The 26,901-nt window shown below is 37.6% G+C and overlaps 1 protein-coding gene across 1 annotated transcript in view; it reads right to left on the bottom strand.

Moving 5' to 3' along the window:
- Nucleotides 1–7,532: 7,532 nt before the first annotated feature.
- Nucleotides 7,533–26,901, bottom strand: part of LOC576385 (nuclear receptor subfamily 1 group D member 1) — a 124,934-nt gene continuing 105,565 nt past the window's right edge. The window contains exons 2-8 of the mRNA XM_030988863.1: nt 15,575–15,657; nt 14,179–14,320; nt 11,688–11,875; nt 10,832–10,916; nt 10,035–10,127; nt 8,670–8,939; nt 7,533–8,064 (exon numbers count right to left, since the gene is read on the bottom strand). Of these exons, the coding sequence (XP_030844723.1) occupies nt 7,535–8,064; nt 8,670–8,939; nt 10,035–10,127; nt 10,832–10,916; nt 11,688–11,875; nt 14,179–14,320; nt 15,575–15,657 (1,391 nt within the window). The 3' untranslated portion in view covers nt 7,533–7,534. The remainder of the gene's footprint in view (nt 8,065–8,669; nt 8,940–10,034; nt 10,128–10,831; nt 10,917–11,687; nt 11,876–14,178; nt 14,321–15,574; nt 15,658–26,901) is intronic.

Here is a 26,901-nt window from a genome sequence, read left to right as displayed (position 1 = left end):
GGCCTAAAGTTCTAAACAAACTCATTACTTGGAAAAAATACACTTTGAAGTGAAAATCTATCGTAAAATTGTACCTAAACTCTTGACTGGCACTGTATGTACAATACTAGAACATTGCGTTCTTTGCCAAAAGTTTAAAGTCATACTATACTACTTGCTCCCTCTATATAGAAAACAATGTCAGTGACCTCACTAGGTGGTCTAATCCCTCCTGGCCAAACTAGTACAGACAGGCTTTAAACTACCCCCTCACCCCTCCTGGTAATGTGATACATCTATCTTGCTGAAATTCTTGCCCAATTGGGAGGATCATTTTTAGAAAAGCAATATGCAAGAATGGCTCCAAAAAAAACTAGGTTATTCCTAAATACCCAATGATTAAGACATTCGATCATCATCAACTTCGTAAGCCTAACCAAATTACTGAAATGGTCAAACAGATTTCAAAGTTGTTAGTAGAATTTAGCCTCTACTTTGTTATCCTTCTGCTTTAAAAGGTTAGGGTATTAAACAGTGAAGGAAAGTAAATAGCCTTGGTGATGCAAAGTTCTTGATTATTGATAAATCTGAGACCAACTTTTCCTTACCACTGTGTAATAGTTTTACAAAAAATGCAACGACTTAATTTCATAATAATAATAATTTCATAGAATGTTTTTTTAAATGCTACAGTTTTGGCAAACAATGCTGGAATAACGCTAATGCTTTATAAAATGGACAAGTATAGAGTTGAACTTACAGCTATAAAGTGCTTAGTGCTTTCGCTATAATACAGGTGAGCTAGCAGCAACATATGATGATTTAGAAATGGCTTGGCAAAATAGCTACGCTTTATGAAACAGTAAATACTACGGAAGCTTTTCTCAGATATTTCAAGACTAGGATATCACGCAAACCCCTACACTGCAAACCAGAAAGAAGAAAAAAAAAATACACGACAAACGACGGTTATGTTAATATTTCAGATTACGCAACTGGCAACATTCCCCAACTTTTTCGACATAGAGGGGGTATTTCATGTTCAGGAAAAAAAAAGTGAAAACATCGACGTCTTATAGAGTGAATGAGCTACGTTTAGGCTTTGACGTTACATTCAGCAAACAACATATTTCATTTGAGTGTGGAAGAGCAAAATGATACATTGTGTGTATAAAAGGCGCATTCAGATACGACGCGGCAAAACCACTGCGTTTTTGTTTTAAATGTTAAAAACTTTAAAAGTGTCATACATTCCTCTATCTTATAACACAGAGCTCAGTGAATCCGCGTAAGGTCTTTGTATGAACGCAGTTAGTGAGTTACCATTCATCTTACACATAAAAAACCTGCAGCAGCATTCTTTGCACCATATCTGAACCGCCTTTAATACAAGTATGCATGTTTATAAGGCTTTCATTGAGTAGGCTAAAAATGTACGATGCATTTGAAGCTTCATATTGAGCCAGGCCTTCCTTTGCCTATATGGTGCTTTGAGGTAGATAAGTTATAATGTTTCAAAATAATATAGTTTGTGAATTCATTGGTACATATCACTTGATTAGGGCAATAAGGGCACTCGATCAGTCCGTGTTGAAATATAATCGATTCCCTTCCGGCTCTAAACACATAAACACTCATGAAATTGAACCTAAGTTGAAGATGTAAGCCTGATTATTTCAATCCGCACAAACAAAAAATCCTACTTACAAAGTATTCTTTAAAAACAAAATATGTATGATAACATCAACGGATTAAGAAATGGTTGAATTAATTCATCTTAAACTTGGACATAAGAGGCAGGCAGAAAGAATAGAGAGGGGGAGTGGGGATGGAGGGAGAGAGAAAGGGACAGACAGACAGACAGAGGGTAGAGAGAGAGAGAGAGGGGGGGGGGGGGAGGTTGAGATATTTTGTGACAGTAAAATAAGGGCCAGGCCAGGCAAGGCAAAGGGAGTGGTTGAAAAAGATAGACTTAAGAGAACACCCAATTAAAACATGAAAATAAACATATAAAATAAAAGAAATGATTTGGCCAAAGGTTAGACAAAAATTTCCATAAAAAAAAAGGAAAACTTAACTTGGCATTACTGAAAACTGTATCATTAATGTAAAAATCAAACCAGTATAGAATGTCTGAGGTCAGATTGATTACATCATCAAATAATTTTGTTGTCACCTTGAGAGAAATACTACAATTATTCCATATTCCAATGAGGATTGATGAATACAGCATCAGTTTAGTTATACTACATATATTACATTGACCCATTTGAAAATAAAGCCTCTTTTACGCATGACGCAGTACTCTCTACCTTTAAAAAAAAAGTGGCCGTGGCCAAATAAAATGAAAATAGTGTGGATATTATTTGGGTACCTTACAACACACAGATAAATTTGTATAGGTAATACAGGGGCATACATGAGAGAGAACTTAGCTATTTTTTCATCCTTATTTGTTTTTTTACCTGACTGCTAAGTCAGCAACCAGGGGACTGGGGGCTACAAGTCCTCTCAGAGGGACTTGGTAATGAGGATTAATGCCTTACCAAAGGGCAAGAGCGCATCAACTTGGTTTTGAACCAGGACCTCCCGGTTACGAGACCACTGCTAGTCTACAACTAAGCCATCGTGCCATTTATTTACTGGTACACATTTTTATAAACGGTTCAATTTTGCTGCGGTAGTTTTGATTAGACTTACTGCATCATATCTGTATAAGGGTTTCAGAAAGGCCCATCGCATTCTCAAAGCCCTTAACATAATTAAACCAAATAAAAATACATATTTCAGAGTCGAATATTTCTAGATATGGCTGAAGAAATGAGCTGACTAAATTGGCAACACAGCATCTATGCAAGGGGTGACATTCTTATAAATTGTGACATTTCAACTTGTGCAAAAATGAGGATGAAAAGGGGTAAATATTGCATTTTATGGTCTACGACACGACTTATATGATTATGACAGCAGTATAGCTGTGAGTTTGACATACATGTTTGCTTTACAATGGTGACATGTACATACTTAGGCAGAAGGTAACATTCAAACCAGTTTACCAAACACAAATCATAAAAAACAGAAACCATTTCAGAGATGTTTTAATATATTTCAATACGTAGCAGGCTGGTCAAAACACTATTACAAACGAGACATTTATTGGCACTAATTCAAAATGAAAAATAAATGTACCATACCCATAGACATGTATGCTCAATAAAAAAACCGTCATGCTGATAATTAAAAAATTACCCCACTACATAAATATGATTTCTGAACAAATCAAAAGGTGTAAAATTGTAAACCTGCAATGCCAATTTTTTTTGTTTTGAGGGGGGGGGGGGGGGGGGCGGTGTCATAAGATACCTTAAAATTACAATTTTAGCAGTGAAATTCATTTGTAACCAATGTAATTGATTAAATAAGTCAAAGAGTGATATAACATAGATTACATCTACTTATACAACCAAGGTTGTTTGTCGACTACATTTAATACAGATGGAAGTATATACCGGTGAGCACAAAATAGGGCATTTTATCCTGCAAATTAATTTCAGTTACCGGTATTAAAAAGAACCAGATGCCCTTACAAGACAGAGTAATACAAAATGCTTTATTTGTAGAGACTTTAAAAAAATCACAAAATTTCAGATAAGGAAAGATAGAATTTCAGTTTCTAGGGCAGAAGATATAAGAAGAGAACATTTTCTCTTAAAAGCAAAAAGAGAGAAAAATACATCGTGTGACCTCCAAGTATCTAACATATTTAAAAAACATCAATGCTTTGTCATTGATGTAAAAGATACATGCACAAATAGGGGAAAAGTATACTGATGTATTCCAAAAGTTAGGTCAAAAAATATAAACAAAGTGGAATATTGAAATTCAGTTTACAAAGACAATATATAATTCCAAACCAAGAACGCTAATGAGATAATCTTTAACATAAAATAAACTCCTTGTAATTATAATTTGGCAATATGAGGACAAGGATTTGAGTTGTTCTAAACAAAGAGTTATACATATTTCATATTTCAATAGTAACTATTTCAAGAGGTGACAAGGCAAAATAAAAAATTCACAACAGTGCAATCCCCTTCACAGTAAATAACGAATACCTTTAAAAGATATCATATAGCAGTAGGACATGACAATTTTAAGTTGCAGATTGTATCTGCGCTAACTTTTGTTTGTTGGATAGCAAAGCAAGGTGCGCTACACTGATAATAACTGACAGCTTTAAACTATAGAGATATGATTTAGCAAAGAGACCCAAAAAAAGTTTTGAGATTTTCTCTGTGACCTTTTGCCTTTATGTAACACATGAAGCAAAGCATGATGACATATGCAGATAATAATATATAGCTTTAAAATACATGCACCAGTATATCGCAGAGGGTAAAGAACAATTTCCAGATTTTTTGTTGATGTTTACTACTAGCTACAGAGTCAATGAGCATACCTAGTGCTCATACTTGACGAACAGTTGAGTCAGTGGTCTAGCGCCAGCTATGTTGTGAATGAGAAAGTTGTGTGATTGAAGATGGCGACCACCACATAATTGAAACTGAAATTGACATCGCTATATTCGTTATTTGAGTAACTTTTAAAGTATCTACACTTGGTTACTACAAGACTAACTCGCTACATCAATGAGGAGATAAAACCAACCACCACCGACCCTGAAATAAAGCAAAAAATAAAAACCGAACAAACAGAAATTACAGACGTATATATATTACATGTACATTGTAAATAAGACAAATCTGTCATGGCGTTACTAAAGTGATTGTCAGAGTGGAATTCATCTCCGTTAATGATTGAAACATTAAAAATAGTAAAATTACAATAACTTTTCCGATCGAGTATTTCATACTTAAGATCATTATCTGGCTTAGAGCCTAACCAAAGTGTATCAACAACATTAATCAAGCTTGCACTTCATAAGGGCAAGACATATTATCCACATTTTTTTCTTCTTAGGAAAGAATTTCATTTTTTTTTTCTTGCGAAAGGTGGGAATAAGAGAACTTAACCTCTGCTATCACATGCAAAACTGCGCATTCAAGCACAATCTACCGCCCTCATTGATGTTAAACAGTCATGGACGTAGCTAAGATGAAAATGGAGCTTACAGACCTCTATTTATAATCACTGGAAGTGCAACTCTGAAGAAACTCGAAGCTTAATTCACAGTTGGAGCTTGCCTTTATCGTAACCATACTAAAGTAAAATACATTGAATGATATTTACATCAATTTGATTGAAGTTAATGAACCTGAGAAATGTTTTTTATGCAACGGGATGAAACGTTGCTCGCATAAGATTTCAGGGTCTGTGTGCAATTAAGCCCCGATGGCTTGACTCCACTCTCGAGAGCGTACTTTCAGATCACCTTTTCTTGCTCAGGAAAACTTTTTTAATTTCACACACACATGCGCAATGAGGTTTAGTTTAATCTAATATAAACTCCTAATTATTTGAACTACAAAATTGGTTCTACAGAAATGGGGGTGTCAAAGGCGGTCCAGGAGAGGGCTAAACCCTCACACAAGGAACCCCTTGACTAATTACTCTCTGAGACGAGCTTTTAAAGCCCCACTGCACTACTTATAGCTACTTGTGCCCTCTATATAGCAAACAATGCCTAATCGGTGCCTGTTGGTCCCCCATGATCCCCTTTTTTTAATGTTAATTGACAGCTGATTTGATGAGTTAACCACCCGTTAGTGGCCATGCAGGGGGTCTAATCCCTCCTGGCCAAACTAGTACAGACAGGTTTTAAATTTGGACAGGCAAGTTCCCTAACCAGTGACCTATAAAACCAGTCTAGCATGTTCTGAACGTTCATAGTTTTGCGCTTTGTTGTTGTGTATTTTTTGTTTTTTGTTATTATCGTCTTTGGATTTGCTGGAACCGTTTTCACATACTCATTGATGATGAGACCAAAGAGTTCAAGTCTACGAAAAACATTTGACTCTTTGAATTTCCTATCTTGGAATTCCCCTCCAAAAGACTTTCAGAAATAATTTAAGCATCCCATGGTTTTAGCAGGACAACATTGGCCTAGCCATCTGTTTGCTGTCAATACATTGATCTACATTTGCCACACTCAACCCAGGTGAAGTAAATGGGGACCGGTAGGAAGGAATTCCTTGAATGCTGTGAGCGTCGAAATCGGTAGCCTAGCAGAGCCGGGGTAATATTGGAGCGCTTTGAGCACCTTGCAGGGTGGGGATATATGCGCTATATAAATATCCAATATTATTATTATTATTATACTTGATTCTCCTCTTCTTAAAACAGTGAGCATTGTTTACGTGCATGTGTGCAATTTTGTGACATGTTGGTTCATAGTGATTTGAACTGAGTATAGGGAAACACAGGCTTCCACCTTTAATATAACATAACATAGACACCTACTTAAAATGCCCACCCATACAAATATCCTGAATGAATTATCTCTTCGTTAGATGTACATGTAGCTAGCAAGAGAAACCAAAGACCCATTAGTTTCCAATCCTTTGAGCCCAAACTCAAATGTCTTTACAGACCGTTTCTCGCCTCGTGTTGGCAGGGTTGAATAAATCTGTGATTCAAAATCACCTACTCACTATTAACAATTACAACCAAAATGGATAACGATATACTAAACCAACACACACCAGCTGTATATAAAATCTTAAGCAGGTAACCCTGGGAGATTACACAAGAACATTCATGCATTAACCATAGAGGGCAGTACAACATGTATAGGGTTCACATGAATATGATTTCAAAGTATTTCAAACGGGCTGTTGTTCCCACGAGAATACAGAGGGAAAATTTCTGACAGAATCTTCGGAAAGCAACCTTAGATCAACTTCAGTATCCCAAGGCATAGTTCCATCTCTGGTGGACTTCGGGAGCGCCCACTGCCTCAACGCTTCTTTTGATTTGGCTACAGATTTCGAGGGGATGAAAAGGCAACGGATCCTTAAGGGTACTCTTCAAGTAGCTGGTGTCCACTTACTCAAGAAGGAAGGTTTTTCGGTGAACAGCTAGTCAGGACACCAAATTCTGTTGCTTTAACTCTCCAATTTACGCAAGTGCTTCGTGGTGTTTACCATAAATGACTCTCCAATGAGCAACTCTAAGTAGCGGGTGTCCGCTACCTCAAGATGCAAGGCTTCAGGTGAACAGACGAGACAGTAAATTCTGTATCCTCAAGAGTCCCTCAGAGGACTATAGGACGGTGAAGATGCTCTGAATTGGAAGAACACAATCCCTAGAGTGATCAAACATCTTACTATTCCAGCAGAATAATTGGATAACTTGCTCATTTAGTTTGATTCATAAGTTTGACTAACCAGGGTGCATTACTGTAGCCTTCCAAAAGCCTAGCTTTCATAAAAGTGTGCGTTCATAGGCAACATAGTGCTTTCAGTGGCATAAAACCCTCTCTTAACCTGTCGACTTCTGGATTGTCAAAGTCCCATAGGCTTAATACAGGAACCACTAGGTTCCCGTAGGCAACGGGTTAAGAGATAACTTGATGGTATCACTATGAAGCCACCTGCTACATTGAACAATGCGCCATCAGTCGTGTGTCGTTCTCTTCCTTGATCACGACGTTGCCGTAGACTGACTGCTGCGACAGCTCCCGCATGGCTTGCTGCTTCCGCCCGCACATGGCCTGCTGCTTCATCTCGCAGATGGTTGGAGGTAGAGCGGTTGCTGCGGCGGCAACGGCAGACACCGCCGCTGCCTTCTTCTTGCACATCTTGACTTCGTCATCGTCCTGGATGCTTTTCGTGGCTGCGCCGCCACTGTCCTCGCTTTGGGTGCGATGGCCATTGCCGAAGGTGCCCAGGTCGTAGACCTCCTTGTAGAGCTCGGACATTGGCAGGTTGCTGCTTCCGAGCTTGAGCCTGATGATGAACTGGTTGTGAAAGTCGTCCACCGTCCTGAGCATGGGTAGGAGCAGCAGGCACTTGGCGAACATGTGCGGGTCGGAGCGATGGTTGCGGAGGACCTCGATGTGCAGGGCTGTCAGGAGGCGGGATTGGATGCGGCTTACGCTGATCACGTCTTGAAGACCTTCTCGATCTGTATCAGGGAAGGAGGTGCAGAAATGATTTGTTTTAAAACGATATGAAACACCGAAGTATGTTGAGGATAGGATGTGCATAAAACTGTTAGACGTGTAAGAGTTTGTGGTGTAAAAAGTTATTTGAACTAAATCTCTTACAGCAACATTGATATCTTTTTAATTCGAAAAAAATTGTTGATAAAGAACCTGAAGGATTGCTATGCAAAAGAGCTTAAGCTTCACATTAAACGGAGCAACTATAGCATCACTGATATTTTATCCTTCTTTCTCTCAATCCTTTTTCTGTCTCCATCTTCTTATCTATCTATCTCTCTCTCTCTCTCGCTATTTTGCTCTTTTTCTTCCTCTACCTCTATCTTTTGCTGTCTATCTCTATCTTACTTTTTATTTCCATACCTCTATCCCGGGGCCCGTTTCACAAAGCATTTTTACAATGACAAAAATCAGTGACAAATCTGCTGATAGCCAATCAGAAGCAAGTATTTCAGTAGCTTTTAACAAAGACTGTCATTTGTCACTGATGACAAGTTTTGTGAAACACCTCCCTGTTCTTTCTTTATCCTGTGTTCTTTCCATATCTACAACTCTCCCTAGCTCTTACCATCTGCGAAGAGCACAACTGCCGACAGAAGTGCGATCTCCGGCCTGGTCAGTCTAAGCTTCATGTTGATCCTCTCTGCAAAGGTGTAGATACCCTGATACAGCTCCACCGGCATGAACTTCATGATGTTCTCCTTGGAGATGCGGATGTCCTCATTGAGCACAAAGGCATCGTAGAGGATCAGTTCAATGGAGTCCTGGATGGTGAGGATCTCAAAGAGGCCAGACTTGACGAGGACCATCTGGTCTTGCTGGCATAACAATGCAAAACCTAGGAGGGGGAAGGAGAGTGGAAAGAATTAGGAGAATAAGCAGGACGGAGATGGTGAGGATCTCAAAGAGGCCGGATTTTACGAGAACCATCTGATCTTGTTGGCATAGCAATGCAAAACCTAGGAGGGAGAAGGAGAATGGGTGCTTCTAAAGTAAATGTAATACTGACATTATGTAGCTTTTCAGAGTTTGTGAACACTACAAGTTTTCATACTTAGTGCACGTAAAATGAGCATGGGTTTGTGAAAGAGGAATATTTTGGTGTGTAGTCCTAAAATCTAGAAGATTACCAACCTGGTATGTGTTTGCAGAAGGTGACAATTCACTTGAATCATGTTTGTGAATAGGTGCTTCTAAAAGTACCTGGAGTACTAATATTTCATAGCTTTTCAGAGGTTGTGAACCCAGGTTTTCATGCTTATAGCACATAATAGGAGCATGAGTTTATGAAAGGGTTATAGTAGGGTGTAGTCTTTGAAGTCTAGAAGATTACCAACCTGGTATGTGTTTGCAGAAGGTGACGATTCCCTTGAATCATGTTTGTGAATGGGTGCTTCTAAAAGTACCTGTAGTACCAACATTTCACAGCTTTTCAGAGTTTGTAAACACAAGTTTTCATGCTTAGTGCACATAATAGGAGCATGTACGTGTATTGGTGTGTAGTCGTTGAAGTCTAGAAGATTACCAACCTGGTATGTGTTTGCAGAAGGTGGTGATTCCCTTGAATCATGTTTGTGAACGGGTGCTTCTAAAAGTACCTGGAGTGCTAATATTTCATAGCTTTTCAGAGTTTGAGAACATAAGTTTTCATCCTTAATGCACTTAATGTGCATACTAGGAGCATGGGTTTATGAAAGGGTTTTATTGAGGTGTGGTCTTTGAAGTCCAGAAGATTACCAACCTGGTATGTGTTTGCAATAGGTGACGATTCTCTTGAATCATGTTTGGGAATGGGTGCTTCTAAAAGTAAATGTAATGCCGATATTATGCTTTTCCGAGTTCGGGAACACAAGTTTTCATGATTAGTGCACTTAATAGGTTTGTGAACGGGTTATAGCAGGGTGTAGTCTTTGAAGCCTAGAAGATTACCAACCTGGTATGTGTTTGCAGAAGGTTACGATTCTCTTGATATACGCTGCTAAAGCCTGAGTGACCACAGAGCACCACATCTGAATACCATCCATACCTAGAGAAATAGAGGGACGGGTGAGGAGAGGGGTACAGGCAGCGAGGAGAGAGGTACAGTCAGATAGGGGAAAGAAAGACAGGGAGAAAGAGAGGGAGAGGGGGGAGGGGAGGGAGTAAGAGAGAGAGAGAGAGAGAGAGAGAGAGAGAGAGAGGGGTAAAAGGAAAATGGAGAAGGAAGGAAAAAGACAAGGAGAAAGAGAGAGAGAGAACAAAAGAGAGGAAAATGAGGGGGGGGGGGAGAAGAGAAAAGGGATGAATTATCAAACTACTCATTAGCTTATAAATTTTTTGCAACTTGTGATGAAGAAACAAATGCTACATTTCTATGACAAATTAGCTCTCAGCCAATCAAATGCCACAATTTCAGTAGCTTATAAAAGTTTTGTAACTTGTTATCAATAAGAAATGCTAAATTTCTATGACAAATTAGCTTTCAGCCAATCAAATGCTACAATTTCAGAAGCTTATAACAGTTATTATAACTTGTTATTGCTAACAAGTTTTATGAAACAGAGCCAAGATACAATGGTGCAGGAGCAAAATAAAGTGATAGTACTGGGGGTGTTTCACAAAACTTGTCATCAGCTACTGAAATCCTTGCTTCTGATTGGTGATCAGCAGATTTGTCAATGACTTTTGTAATTTGTCATAAAAAAAGGGCTTTGTAAAACACCCCCCTGATCTCCATGAACAATTTCTTACCATCAATTGAAAGTCTCTCGGCTTCTCTCTTCATCTCCTCTGCATCTTTCTCCCATCTTCCCTCCCTGAAGTCATCGAACTCGGGCTACGGATTGACAGAACGAAAGAAAGAAACGGCAAGGTAAAACATCGGATACAGCTTTTGTTCTTCACTGAATGGCCAAACTTCAGAATACTTTGTAGAGTTCACGACTCTTTTTATAGCAATATGTGTTCTATGAAACTCATACCCAACTAATGGGCTATAAGCTAATGCAAATGTCACTCCAATTATGAAGAGGTGATATATCTGGCAAACACTTTTTGGAAGACAACGGCCTCCAAGCCGTGGCACATAGATAGATAGATAGATAAATATGCCTACATGTATGTATATTAAAAACCTATAAATGTGTTAGTTTTTCAATGGCTTAAAGGCATCGTTTATCAATGTTAAATCTGAGATGCGTGGCCCTACATGTTATCAGTGTCTGTGACATGGTGTAATATTGAAGCCCTAAAAAAATTGCGTTTCAAAATGATCAAGAAGTGCCTCAAAAAAGTAAAAATATTTGAGTGACTGGTTTTACAATACTCATTTTCCCCAATAGACTGTAGTGTTATGAAAACCGTTTAAATAGGAAAACGCAAAATTTGATCTCGATTTTCAATCATAAATATCTTGATAATCAGACAGGTGATCGGCTTGTAAAAGTCATGGGGTTCCTGACTGACCTAAAGGTTTATAATGATCATTGCAGCATGAGCTAAATCCAGGATATTGTTTAAGGATCTGAGACAAAGTTACTGGATCCCTTTATAATGGAGTAAGCTGAAATGACCTAAAAATCAGCTCTAAATGATGGAGCTAGCTTACATAGAACTTTGCTGTGCTGTGATGGGCGTCCCTGACGGCAACGATGAGCTCCTCTGTCTCGGCATCAACCTTGATGTCCTTGAAAGGATCGAAGTCCTCATCGTCTTTGATCTCCTCGTAGATGTAGGGCTCGATGTCGACGAACTCCGTCTCCTTCTGCTTGTTGGGAATTCTGCCGATTCTCACAGCTGGATGGCAGGCAAAAAACATCAAAATGTTTATTTCAAATGATCCTCATCTCTTCAGACATAAATCATAATGAAACTAACATTTCTTAAATTATTCAAATGACAGAATTTGTTGTTGTTGTTTCTGTTGAAGTCACAATAGTAGTGATAAAAAAGAGGAAACTATGGGGGAAAATAGATGTGCTTCAAAGCTGTAGCTCCCATAGAATACATAAAAACATTTCCTATTTGTCATATAATTTTAATGAATAGTCGAGATTTGCAAAAGTTCCATGTGGTAAAATGAGTAAATGGTAAGAAGTCATTCTGTTGTTGAAAATAGCACAAGTTACATTCTGCTTCTATTGTACTACATATTGCCTTTGATAGAGTCAATTTTAAAGAGCTCCACCTAGAGTCTAAACAAGGACAGTTTATGTGTCATACTTTGTTCTTTGTAGCTTACAGTACAAGGTTGTTTTGGTATTTAGATAGTGGAAAATGACTTACATTAGTACTGTCACTAATATCTAGTTGCAGGGGAAATTTGAGATATAGGATATATTGTTAGTCATATAAATCTTTACAAATACAGTACAAAATAAAAAGGTATCTGTACCAACAAAAGCAAGCTGTCATTTCTACAGTAAAAAAGTGTCCTCATAACTATATATTCTACTGAGAACCTTTTAAAGGCAGGCTTTACTACTTCAGTCAGAAGGGATTAGACCACCAAGCGAGCCAGCGAGGTCACTGTGACAGGTGGCTATCTCATTAACTCAGCTCTCATTTAACATAAGAAAAAGAGGATCATGGGGGACCAACAGGCACCGATTGGGGAAGTTTTCTATATAGAGGGAGCAAGTAGGTACAAGTAGGACAGTGTGCCTTTAAGATATTATGCCGAAAGAGCTTCAAATTTTGAGTGGAGTAGAAGGGGCGGAGGGAATAGGGGGTAGGAGAAGAAGGGGCGTGGATGAATCCCAACTCAAGCAATTTCCAAGCTTCATGACATAAATACAGCTTTCTACACTTTAGCTTCATTTAAATATAGTTTAGTCATTGTGTAGTGTGTTTATCAGAAGAGTAGGGCAATGCATATGAAATGAAGCATCCTTAATTTCTCACTGTTTTGCCAGTGTGATAGGACACAATCTCTCACCAGGGACACAATTTCCCATGACATTCCATGGCTCTGAAGACTAAGGCCTTCCAAACAACCTTCAAGTAGTTTGTCATCCCAAATCATGACCCCTAAAAATCATGTCCTACAATTTAAACAGATCCAAAGTGCACAACAAACTACTTGGCTCAACACAGTGTGTAATTGTCCTTGATGAGGGGGACACTATTCTAGCCGACATGCGGGCAGGGTAATAGGAGGTCAGTGGACTTCAAAACTAGGGCTCTAAAGTGACCCAAAACAAACAGGATTTGAGCCGGTCAGTTAGTGCACAGGGCAATCCTATGTACTGGTCATTTCTAGAATATTTGGTATATAACTGTGGTCAAATCCATATTCTTCAACTGCTCTAGTAATGCACAAATGTACATTTAGCATTTAAAAACATTTCATGTCGAATCCATATACTCCACATGATCCAAAAATGAATGTAGGACCTTAAGTATTTTTGAAAGATTCAAGGAAAATTCTATGCAGATGGAACAATGTGTTAAATTTGAGAAAACTACTTTTGAGTCTTTGAGAGAAGGGATAAAAGAAAGGAAAACAAGTTTTAAGAGAATGAGGGTGGGAGACAGATATTACTAGATAAGCAAAGATGATATCTGTCGAAAGTGGAGGAGGAAAAGAAGATGAAAAAGATCAATTTGACAGTTTAAAAGTATTTGGGAAAGATAATATACAAAAGATTGTATGTGTTGCTGTTGGCCTACATACAAATACCATAGTTTACTGTTCTACATTCTTTACAAGATAAGAGTGGAGCATTGGAAAAAAAAACCGATCCTCTCTCCTGATAAATTATTACTTCAGAAAATCGTCCCCAAATTGTGTAATCATACTTTTATCATGTGTTTCTGCATCATCTATGAAGTCATCAGATTAGGGGAGGGACAATTGTTGCACACTTGTATGTATTTGTGCCCTATTATTTGCAATTTTTAGATATTCATGGATATGTAATTTCAATTGCAAGACATCGATAACTAGTTTCACAGGACCATCCCAAGTCCAAGTTCTTGGACCTCACATACAAACTTCTGCTACATAATTAATACACATTTCAATGGGCTGTCCACAAACTTAGACTTGTGAGTGTCTTGTGAAACTGGCCCCAGAATCTTGAGGATTAATATCATACCATCTTTGGACATTCCAAGTTCAAGGCACTTCTTGTAGCGGCAGGCAGGACATCTGTTTCTATGCTGTCTACTGATCTCACATTTTCCTCCCCGAACACATACATACTCCTTCTGTCTCCTTAGACACCTCCTGAAGAAACCCTGAAAGTGAATGCAATTAAAATATGCAATCAAAATATTAGCCAATCAGAGAGAAGGCTATTGGAATCTAAATTCCTATTGGCTAATAGAAGCAGATGCCTCTTTAGACACCTCCTAAAGAAATCCTGAAAAAATGCAATCAAAGTGATGGCCAATCAGAGGGGAGGTTAGTGAAATGAAAACCCTCATTGACTCTCAGAAGCAAAAAAAGTCTATGCAAAATACAATTACTACTGTTGTCTTCTTATACATATCCTGAAGAAATCCAGAAAGAAACAATGGATTCAATCAAAATAATATGCTGTCAAAATATTAGCCAATAAGGGAGAAGTCGATAGAATTTCAAAATTTCATTGATAAATGTGAACAAAATACACGATTCTGAGATACCACATACTTTTTTGAGACAGATATACTAATTTTCTCTTCTAAAACATCCTAAAGAAGCCCTAAAAGAAACAACGAATTGAGTGTGATACAAGAATATATTACTCGAGCTTGGACAATATTGAACGAATCGGAGACGAGTCCATTATTGTCATAGCCAATATATTCTTGTATCACACGAAAACAAAGCCATATAATATCATTATTATTACCTATATCAGGCTGATCGACTAGCAAAATAACAAAATTGGACTTACCTCGGTAAATATGGATATTTTTGTGTGTGCGATATCGATTTTTGATTTGAAGTTCCCGGATGACTGAGCAATATAAAACAATATTGGTCAGTCATCCAGGAACTGCACTTCAGATATTGAATACACTGATTTATTTTACCACTTGGGAGCCTTATTTAGATAATATTATATATTGACTGCTTTAAGGGGCACGGTTAAAACTATTGCCCAAGGTGATCTCGAAACTGTACTATGTCACTCAACTTCAAATGAAATATAAAAAAGGTTTGTTTTCTTCGACATATTTTTGAATTTGTAGTCAAATGCATTCAAGGAAAGTGTTAGCATGAATCTAAGAACAAAGTGATTTGTACTTCATCATTCCCTCCTAATATATTTCAAAAACTGGATGGTGACATTCTACTCTCCCATAATGACATTGGATTACTTCATTATCATTCAGGGGTGAGACCAACAGCATTATAATTCTGTCCCCTCATACTTCATCCCTCAACAGCTGATGCTACAATGCATCCCCATTACAAAAAGTCAACAGCCCCTACCAATTTTAAAACAAAGGAATATGGAAGAGTCCATTATCTTTTAGGGGTGGGATAGATTTAAAGCTTACCTTGCATCCCTCACATGAGATGATTCCATAGTGTACACCTGAAGATCTGTCTCCACATATTTTACAAGCTATCGTCTGGAAATCTGCAGAAACGACAAAAACAGAAAATATACGTGGAAATCATAAAAACATAATATGACTTTCAAGTGACAAAAAAGTTTAATAAATAGAATCAAAGGAAACAAATACGAAAATATGAACTGTCTTCATATATTTTACAGGCTATCATCTGGAAGTCTGCAGAAACGATCCCCCCCCCCCCAAAAAAAAGGTGAAACAATTGTAAGTCATAGACATAGGAAATGAAAATCATTGTGGAAATATTCAGAAATGGTCAAAAAGTAAAAAAAGATATTCAAGTCATAGAAACAGTAAATGAAGAGCTTCGCAAAGATCTTCAAATATATTTTCATTCGTTCTGTCAGACTCGCTCCTTTTGAATGAACTTCACTTTCAATAGGCATCAGATTGGGTTTTCCCGCAAATAGACTAGTGTAATTTGTCAGTGACCGTATGACTGTAATTTTCTCAGTCCCTTTCATGTCTTTGTGCGTCACAAAAAGCCGAAGATACTAATATAGGAAGACTGGAATACTGGTTTCCCTGGTGTAAGATCACTTGCATTCTTTCTTGTAATTTCCCTACATCTATATCAAACCACTTCAATTTATCACCAGACAACCAGACTGTCATTGACTGGACAAAGGAGTGACCGCCGATTAATGGACGATGGACAAAGGATTACTGCCACAACGTCCATCTTATGACCATAGAGAAGAAAGGGAAGGACAAACAGGGAAGGGAGAGTCTTGCAATGGAGATTGCATAGACAGACATCGTAATTAAGCTGCTTAAATTACTTTGGAATTATCTTTCTTCTGTTCCTTCTATCATCATCCTCACTCTTTTTTATCCATTACTTTTACTTATTATATCTTCTTTTCCTTCATTTTCAACATCAGGCAATTTCCATTCCTGCCCTCTCTCTCCTCCTATATATTTCTCCCTCTCCCTCTTCCCCCTCTTTCTCAACCTCTTCCCCCTCTCGCTCTCTTTCTCCTTCTCCCTCTCTTTCTTCCCCTCTCTCTCTCTCTCTCCCTTCCTCCTCTTCTCATACACTCAAATTTTTCCTTTTTTTTCCTTTGTGTATTTCCTACACAGCATCCATTTCAATATCTACTTTAAAGATAACCCAGCTATCTTCTTACTTCCATCTGAATGACTCCTTATAAAGAATTTTTTTTTGCTCTCCTACTTTACATATGTCATTTCAAATATAAAAAGAGAAGATTATGTCTCTTAGGAGGTGACACGACATTTGCTCCTGCGACAATTGCTCCGGGCTTTATTTCGTCTAAGATGTAGGGTTAGGGTTAGGGTTTCAATAGGGTTTTATGTTAGGTTTAGGGTTAGGTTTAGGGTAGGGTATAGTGTTGAATCCAGGGTTGAAGTTAGCCATTCGATTAGTGTATGAAATTTACAGCGGAGCAATTGTCGCCAGAGCAAATGTCATGGAATCCTCTTAGGAACCATAAGGTCATTAAAGGTAAAGACCAGTTATGGTCATGCGATTGCATTGTGAAAGAAACATTGTGGAATCGCTCAGAAAAGGTTGATCATCTAGCATCTAGCATCTGCAAGGTTCTGGAATCATCAAAATGATAAGAAATTTGGCCCATTCTTCGTAAAGTTACAAGCACTATACACAGAAAGATGTATATGGGACTACCCTATATCTCTCACAGACCATGAGAGAAACAAATTTACCAAAAATTAATATATGAATTAGTAGGCGGTTTTCCGGCAAATTTTTTATCATCATGTATTAGTCAAAACATATTCTTTCACATGATTGGTAATGAGAGCTTCTATTTCATTTTTTGAAATTGGGGCGTTTCCAATACTGGTCTTTACCTTTAATGTACATACCTTAAAACAAAATTAACGCCCTTCTGGCTCCAAACAGACAATTAGTTCTACAATCATGAATAATAGGTTTCAGTTCTGAAGCTTGTATGCATCAGAGAAAGGGACGAAAGCTTTTATGGCGACATTCTGTTCATTCCAGTATTACTCTTGAGGACAAGATAAAAAGCTCCAATACGTCTCGATTCTTCAATCTCCTCTCCGAGAGTCTTTCGTTGTTGTACTCTATATTTCTCCAGTCACCCTTCCTTTCCTTCTTGGGTTTCATTGTGTCTGCATCTTCTCTCATCACCAGACACTCAATGTTATTCTATCATCAATGAGTCATCACATCGCAATACCACCCCTTTCTCTCTATCTCACCCCCTCTCTCAATCTTGCTTTCTCTGCCCCTTCCTCTTTGTCTCTCCTTCTCCGTGCATCTGATTCTTCATAACTGCCTCTTTCTCTCACTCTCACTATCTTCGTCTTCTTCTTGTCCCCATCTCCTCCTCATTTTATCCATCTTCATTTCTTTTTCACCTTGTTCTTCTACCATCTATGAAATACGTCTTGCACTCCTCTCTCTCTCTCTCTTCATTGTCACATCTCTCTCTGTACTTTCACTATTTCTGTTCATCTCTCCTCTCTCTCTCTGTTTTTTTTCCCCCTCCTCCTTCTCTGCCTCTCCCTTCATATTTCTGTATCTTCTCTCTCACACCTTCCCATCCGTCTCTTTCTTTACATCGCTCTCTCTCTCTTTCTCACCCCCTCTCTCTTTTTCTCACCCTCTCTCTCTTTCTCTCTCACGCACACTCTCTCTCTCTCTCTCTCTCTGTGACAAAGTCTTCTTCTCTGTCATCATCTCTTTGCATTCTTTAAGTTCATTAACAATCCCTCTTCGCTCCCATATGATATAGTTTCTATCTGCTTAATAATTTGATCAGGCTCATTAGATTAATTATCATTACATATTCTTTGCCTGGCGATTACATCATCTACCTCCTTCAAGTAATAAATACGATACCACTAATCATCTATTGAGAGCCAGAAGGGTATTAACTCTAATACTTTCAGACAGAATTAACACCCTTCTAGCTCTGACCAAACAGATGATACTTACATAAGGAGTCAATGCCCTTCTGGCTCTGAACAGATCTATTAATCCCCTTCTCCCTTTCTGTCTTGTATCTCACGGTCTTTCCTTATCCACACCGAATGAGATTTGCGACCTCACTAATTTCTCTCTCTCTCTGTATGTCTCTCTTTCTCTATCCATCTCTCTCTCTCTCTCTCCCACCACTACCCATCCACCCTCTCCCCCAAATTGAAAGTGCTTTCATCTTTTTCTAATTTGTGCTGAGCATGTCAAATAAGATGTGCGACCTTAATGTTCTCTCTCTTTTCTGTCTATCTTTCTATCTTTCATTCTGTCTCTCTCTCTCTCCCCCTCTCTCCCACCACTATCCATCCATCCACCCCTTCCCCAAATTAAAAGTGCTTTCATCTCTTTTCTAATTCGTGCTGCGCTAGCTGTGCACGTCAAACAAGAAGCCCTTCGTTATTGATCAACGGATGTCCACTCGGTGAAAAAAAACACGCTTTCAGGTCAGTTTAACCCTCTCCCTCCCAGACACGTTCCATCTCCTACATGCTCATCTTCACGCTTGAACCCCATAGTCTACTAATTGGCCTGCGGGCAGGCGTGATACAGTGAGCTACTTCTCAAATTGCTCCACCAGTCTTCACCTAGCTCTAGTTCATCTTCTTCGCCGTCGTCGTCGATGGAACTGACCTCTATCGAGTCACCCAGGACTAGTTCTTATGTTAACCCTTTGTTTCAGAAATTAGCGACCTCATGACGATTATACTTCTCACAAAATCAATCTGCATTACTTGAAGTTCTGATGATGTGAAAATCAATCAAAAAGGGCTATCTAATTGATTTTTCATTATACTTCTTTTTAGGGGAAAGTGTGGCCATAAGTCCATACATTCTCTGTTCAATACAGGACTCGAAAAATTACACCTGGCCCAAAAATAAAAACATCAATACCAAAGCGCCTAGTGCTATACTTAGATTGTACCCTAAACTATATCAATTGGGATTTAAACGTAAATAATAGGTATCATTATCTGTCCAAAGTGGACATTCAGATTTGAACCAGTCAAAAGTCAGACCCCAAGTTGGTGTAGAAATCCACCTGTATATAAAAATTTAGGATCTGTCAGATCATTGTTATTATATCAAGTGCAATATAAATCCAGATTATTATTATCATTTGAAAAATATCAAAAATTATTTATATTTTCATTTTAATTATTATTTATATTTTCATTTTAATTATTATTATAATATTTTGGTTTTTAGTTATCATTATTATCATTATTATTTTTCAACTTTTTAATCATAATTTATATTATCATAATCATTACTTGTATCATTTACATTATCATCATAATTATCATTATTACCATTATGATTATGATTATCAATTAATGAGAAGTGCGTTCTCATATTTTATATAATTGATTAAGCATACACTATTTCAGAGATAAATTATCGGAGGATTTAGAACCTGTTTTGTATCATTATTACACAGCTATCTTATACAGATGTGAACATGTTGTAAAAATAATTGTTAAAATAATTTTCTTGAAACACTTGCAATCATATTGAATATAACTAGAATATAATACATGGCATCATAGGAGAACACCTGATCTAATTTTCACTATCTAACTGAGATATGAAACTACCTCATTGGTGATTTTACAAATCTGAAAGTTTTTTAAAAGCCTGTCCGTACTAGTTTGGCCAGGATTAGACCTCCCTGCAAGGTCACTGATAGGTGGTTATCTCATCAAATCAGTTCTCTATGAACATAAGAAAAGGGGGTTCATGGGGGACCAACAGGCACCGATTATGCATTGGTAGCTATGTAGAGGGCGCAAGTAGCTATGAGTAGTGCAGTGGGGCTTTAAAACTTAATTTCCCATGATTCTAAATCAAAGAACCCATCATTGAATCATACCTGCCAACCTTTCACTGCAAAAATTAAGAGTTTCTCAAGGAAAAATTAGGAATACAGTCAATTTTGTACACTTTTCACACAGAATATTTCAGAAAAAGAGAGGAATCTAGGGTTCAAAACAGTTAAGTAGCTTGAAGGCCAGAAAAATAAGAATTATTCCTCCAAAACTGGAATGATTTGCAGCTATGTTGAATGAGTATATATCAGTAATAACATTTTACAACAACGTTATAACAATGTGTGTGATTAAAAGAGTCAGTTCTCAACAGTTACTTTATTATCAGATCATCCGGGACCTGTTTCACAAAGTCTCTTTTCAAAGACAAATGACAAAAATCCTTGAAAAATCTGCTGATAACCAATCAGAAGCAAGGATTTCACTAGCTTATAACAAAAACTGTCATTTGTCACTCATGACAAGTTTTGTGAAATGGGGCCCTGTTCAGAGCCAGAAGGGCATTAATTCTGTGTTTAAATTATATGAGTTAATGCCTTTCTGGCTCCACACAGATGAAATGACAATTGGTCGCTGCAACAATGTAACTCTAATCAGTATCTAGAGAGAGAGAGAGAGAGAGAGAGAGAGAGAGAGATACAGACAGTCAAATAGACACAGAGACAGAGAGAGAGAGAGAGAGAAAAAGAGAGAGAGAGAGAGAGAAAAAGAGAGAGAGAGAGAGAGAGAGAGAGAGAAAGAAAGAGAGAGAGAGAGAGAGAGAGAGTATATACTGAACAGTATTTGATGTCCAGCCAACAAGACTTAAATAAAATAGAATAATGCAGAAGCTGAAAAAGATTAAATATTCCTCTAATCTCAATATTGATGTATATAAATGCATCTATTAAAACAGACTTGCAATCAAAAAAGTTTCATTAAAAGGTTAATTGCACAATTGAAATTCTATAAATAATAATACCGTTTAAGTGCGAAAGCCAGCGACACGGCGAGCTCGCATAACGTTATACACGGAATAGATACTCATTAGCAGGGTCAAGGATTTTAATCAGAAAGGAATGATATAATATATATAATCCTATATATATATATATGATTGAGTGTTGATAATTAAAAGTACATCGGGTCAACGTAACTTTTTTTATGAGTGCTGAGGGCATAGTCTCACAGTAGGTGCACAGGTGTATTATATTACTATGTACATGTAGGTCAATTCTTTAGAGCGGGATAGACACATAGATGAAGGGAGTGCAGGACAGAGAGAGAGAAACTGAAATAGAAGAAACATATATAATAGGAGAGAAAGTCTTCCAAGCACAAAAGAGATGGACAGACAGACAAGCAGATAGACAGACAGAGAGAGACCGACAGAGACAGATAGAAGGACCGAAATAAAGACAGAAAGCAAGAGACAGACAGAGGGATAGACAGACGTAGAGAAGGACCAAAAGAAAGATAGTAAGAAAGACAGAGAGAGACACAGAGAGACATAGAGAAGGATCGAAAGAAAGACAGAAAGAAAGAGAGACAGACAGAGAAATACAGGGAGAAAGGAGGAGAAATATTCAGATAAAATGATAAAAGAGAGGGAGAGGGAGAAAAAGAAATATAAAGAGAACATTGTAAAGAAGGGGAGGGAGGACAAACATAAAATGAAGAAAAACAAACCTGAGAGAAATAGAGAAAGAAAATATACAAAAGGAGAAAGAGAGGGAGAAGCAGGAGGCAATGGGGAATAGAGTGTAGAGATCATCAAACTAGAAACTTTTTTATTTTGTTAACCCTGAGAAATATGGTATGAAAAGAAGGAGAAAGATATCTATACATACAATATACATGTATAATCATGCAAGATCCATCATGTATCTTAGTACATGTTGCTTTACAATTGAGCAAATAGGATCACAGAGTCAGAGACATAAATGTTGAATGATAGAAAGGGGTATTTAAAGAGGAAAGCGGAGGATAAATGGAAAAGAGCAGAGAGGGATGATGATAAAGGAGGGGGATGAAAGAGAAGGAGGGAGGATGTAAGAGAAGGAGGGAGGATGTAAGAGTCTTGCGAAGAACCTTGTATTTGCCTCGTCTTTGGAATCTTAGCCTTAGGTCAAGGATGTGGAGGCTAGAGCAGGCAAAGCTCTTGATCCAACCTTGGAATGACAAAGGAGATGGGAGCGAGTGTGAGACAAAAGGAAGGAATATATTGAGAGAGAGAGAGAGAGAGAGAGAGAGTGGGAGAGAGAGAGAAAGAGAGAGAGGGAGAGAGAGAGGGAGAGAGAAAAGAGAGGGGAGAGAGAGAGAGAGAGAGAGAGAAAGAGAGGGGGAGAGAAAGAGAGAGAGAGAGAGAGAGAGATAGAGATAGAGAGAGAGAGATACAAAGGCTGACAAAGCTACATTATAATACAAGACAGTGAAAAAGACAGAATAAGAAAAGAAAGAGAAAGAGTCCGAGAGACGAGGAGATGCAGCGTTCTTTCAAATTCATGTCTGGAGTGAAAATAATTCTGACGATGGTATATCAATGGAATACAGACAATAGTCAAGAATACAGAGCGAGAGAGAAAAAGATGACAGAGCAAGAGAGAAAGAGACAGACAGACAGAGCGAGAGAGATAAATGATACTGCCTTGACTCTTTTTAGGTGGATATGTAGCAAATTAATACAAATTGTACAAATAAATAAGCAATATATAGAGAGAGTGGCGGTGGTGTGGTTATTTTACTTGACTGCTAAGAAAGCATAAATGAAATTGAAGTAATAATCCAGCCAAGATGAGTAGATTATAGGAAGCAGAAATTGCAGCAAGTTGTATAGGAAAGCATGATGAAGACAGAAAAGATGTAGAAATGAATCCGGTAGTTGGTTGTTCAGAGGAATATAGAGGCAGTGGAAGGGGGGAAAGGAGAGAGAGAGTGGGAGGGGGAGAGAGGGAGAAGGAGAGAGGATGAAGGAGGGCCATAAGGGGGAGGAGAGAGAGGGAGAGAGAGGGAGAGAGAGGGAGATAGGAGAGTGGCAGGAGGGGGAGGGGGCACCATATCAAAGATGAAATACATGTACATCAAATCATTCATGTATCTACAATTTACCATCACCAGCAGACAAAAATTATAGTACATTAATGAATGAAAAAAATATTTAATAAGCAACAGTATAAGATCAAAATACTGTATTACATGTACACGCACTTCTACTTCATAAATGCTTGTAAATATAAACAAAAAATAATTCACATCTCCTTCTTTGTCCAGATGTTGAGCCACATGGACAATGATTGATATGGCATGGTCATTTACCAAGAAATTAAAATCGTTGACACTTAATCCCTCTCAATAACTCGTCTTTCTTGGCTACCCCTCCCCCCCCCCCCCCCCATTTAGACTACCAGAATTCATTGCATCGCTATACAAGAATTATATGGCTATACGGTATTAAATTTATTACCTTTTTCCAGTGAGAAAGTCGCATAAAGAAATGTTGGACATGTATATGAATAAAACAATGTATAGTGAAATACATGTTTCATATAAATTTCTCTCGTCTGAACAAGCCATATCGATTTATTCGTTTTATACGACTTTTGTATAAATTCATAATGTCTGAACAAGATTTTAAATAATTTGTTCTTTAAACAAGATTTTTATAAACTGCTCTCATCTGAACAAGAGATTATACATGATTTGTTCTTTATACAAGTTTCAGATGAATTTATCTTGTCTGAACAGGCTTTAAAGAGATTTATCTTACATTAGTCTTGACCTGGTGAGTAACTTGATATTAATAGATGTACATGTGGCTGGTATGGTCATCAATTACATTTTACATGTGAAGGAGGTTAAGCTTATAAGCCTCACATTTCTCAAGAAAGGGATATACTTGTGTGTAGGGTCATTGGTGTGTTATCAAAAAATGATAGTAGCTATATCATTGTGTGGATGGGCAGTAGGGCCTATTTGTGTGTGTGTATTTTAATATGTTTCTATTGAAAGTCAAAAACAGAAACATAAAACACAAGGATAACAAATATATATTTACATAAATACAATGGTAAAAGTCCAGTTACATGTAACATCATGAATAGGGTCTCTCCACATTTTAAAAACAAATTAAAAGGTCAATTGTGATTGTTTTTATTGATTCATCTTTTCTTGGAAGGCTGTGAATCACTGAGTTATTTTGGATAGAATATCAACTATAATTTCAATTCTTTTCAATTTGCAATATCTCTCCTAGCAGATGTAACAATGGAAGTTGATATTTGAGAGTATGCAAGTACAGAACCCAAAACATATAACAGACCAAAATAAATCTTCTGTTAGTTAGTCCACTTCTACAACAGCTTTTTGTAATCTTCTGTTATTAATATTTCATTAACATTTTATATCAGGGAGTATATGAAGTCGATTCCAGTAAAATGGGTTATTTTGGGTTATTCTCAACAGTTTTTAAAAGAAAATAAACTTCAATTCTATTGATATACCAATCAAATTCAAGAGCTTGTCGAGCTCCTTTGTTTGATATTAAATTGATCATGGTAGCACAAATATTTTTGGAGTTATTGCCAGTTTTTAATAATTTGGGGAGGAGGACATTTTCCTTGGAATTGCCCACGAAGAACATATGCACAAAAAAGACTAATCCATGACCCAAACCAAATAGTTGCCACTACCTTCAACATTTTAAACAAAGGTCAAGAACTCACAATATCTACCCAAGTTCACAATAATGTAAACACACCTGGGCTGGGTCAATAGCCTGGTCAAGCCAGTTGGTCCGAGGAAACTGACCATTATCCAACCATGTCCTTGTCATGAGACCCCCTGCCTGCCTGGTCAGATTGACCATCCCTCCCCCTCCACTCAATTCAGACTAGCAAAATTCTTTGTATATCTACAAGAAAATTGTATACATCTGTACAATAAGTTTTTTTTTCTGGTCTGAACTTATATTTTTTTGGTCTGTATTCATTGCATAGCTAGACAAAAAAGCTAATACACAGTACAGCTTTACGATTAGTTTTTTTCTTCAAATTTAAGGACTGAACAGAGAGAATCTGAAGTCATACAGTGGAAACTCATACAGTACAGTCCTGATCATAGCCCAGCGGCAAAACTAGTACTGTAGCTTTAGACAAGGATAAATATTGTATGTAGTGCTATAGCATAATCAGGTACTCATCTACACCTGGGTGGAGAGCGGCAAACATGGATCAATGTCTTACAAAAGGAAGTGAGTGCCAGGCTGGGCTTTGAACCCTTAACCCTTTGATTCTCAGAGAGTCAAGTGAATGAACCACTAAACCACAACACCTATACGTGAGTTTCATACAATTTTTCCTTGTGTGAATGGGCCATGACTGAGTGACCACGTGTATGACATTGGACATCATGGTTATGGTCAGTTCATTGGTCTTGAGTGACCGAATGAAAGACATCCTTTTAGGTCATCCCATCATGGTCCTAGTCTAAAAATACAGGCTCTAATTTGATTATTATTTACCAAAAAGTGAACACTTGCATTGAATATGTATAATCACTAATTCCACAGAACAGCACTTTGAGTTCCACCCTATGCATTTAAAAACGTTTCATTGTGTCTCGTCTTGAAGCCTAACCTAGCTTGACATTGGGAAGCACTACTAAAAGTATGACAGTACAATATTGTATGACGCATATGTTCTGGCCAAAATTGCTTCACAGTCAACCCCAAACTTCACCTAGAGTTAAACAAGAACATATTGGAAGTGAGAAAAGAAAACTTAAAAAAACAAAAAAACATGTACGGTATATCCCATATGTGAACTGGCATTACAAAACTGAATTCAAAATGAATATGAATGTCAGGTTTCCTCAAATGTTTGTGTTACTGCTTTACTCCGATACAGAGGCTATAGCTTTGATAGAGAGAGAGGGAGAAAGAGAGAGAGAGAGGGAGGAAGGGAGGGGAAAAAGAGAGAAAGGGAGGAAAAAAGAGAGAAAGGGAGAAAGATAGAAAAAGACAAAGAGAGACAGAGAGACAGACAGACAGAGAGAGAGAGAGAGAAAACAGACAGATAGACATACAGAGACAGAGAGACAGACATAGAGAGAGAGAGTGAGAGAGAGAGAGGGAGAGAGAGATAGAAATGGATGAATGGATATTGTGTTTAAGAGAGGTTTAGAGAGATTGAATAGTTTATGAAATTTGAGAACAGGTCATATACATGTAGCTTCATCAATGTAGACAAATATTTGTTGATAATTTGACCTTATTTTGTTAATTAAATACAAAGAAGATTATGGACCACAAATGGGATTGTTATCCATGCTATTCATACATTAATTCTAAAAGATGGAAAAATAAAGACATTTATAAAATAGAATAGAGAGAAAGAAAGAAAGAGAGAGAGAGAGATGGGAGAGGATGGGGTGAAGAGAGCCAAATATGCATCAAA

The sequence above is a fragment of the Strongylocentrotus purpuratus genome, unplaced genomic scaffold (genome assembly GCF_000002235.5).
Source record: "Strongylocentrotus purpuratus isolate Spur 01 unplaced genomic scaffold, Spur_5.0 spur5_scaffold_18, whole genome shotgun sequence".
Lineage (NCBI taxonomy): Eukaryota > Metazoa > Echinodermata > Echinoidea > Camarodonta > Strongylocentrotidae > Strongylocentrotus > Strongylocentrotus purpuratus.
This window is presented reverse-complemented; position numbering and strand designations above follow the sequence as displayed.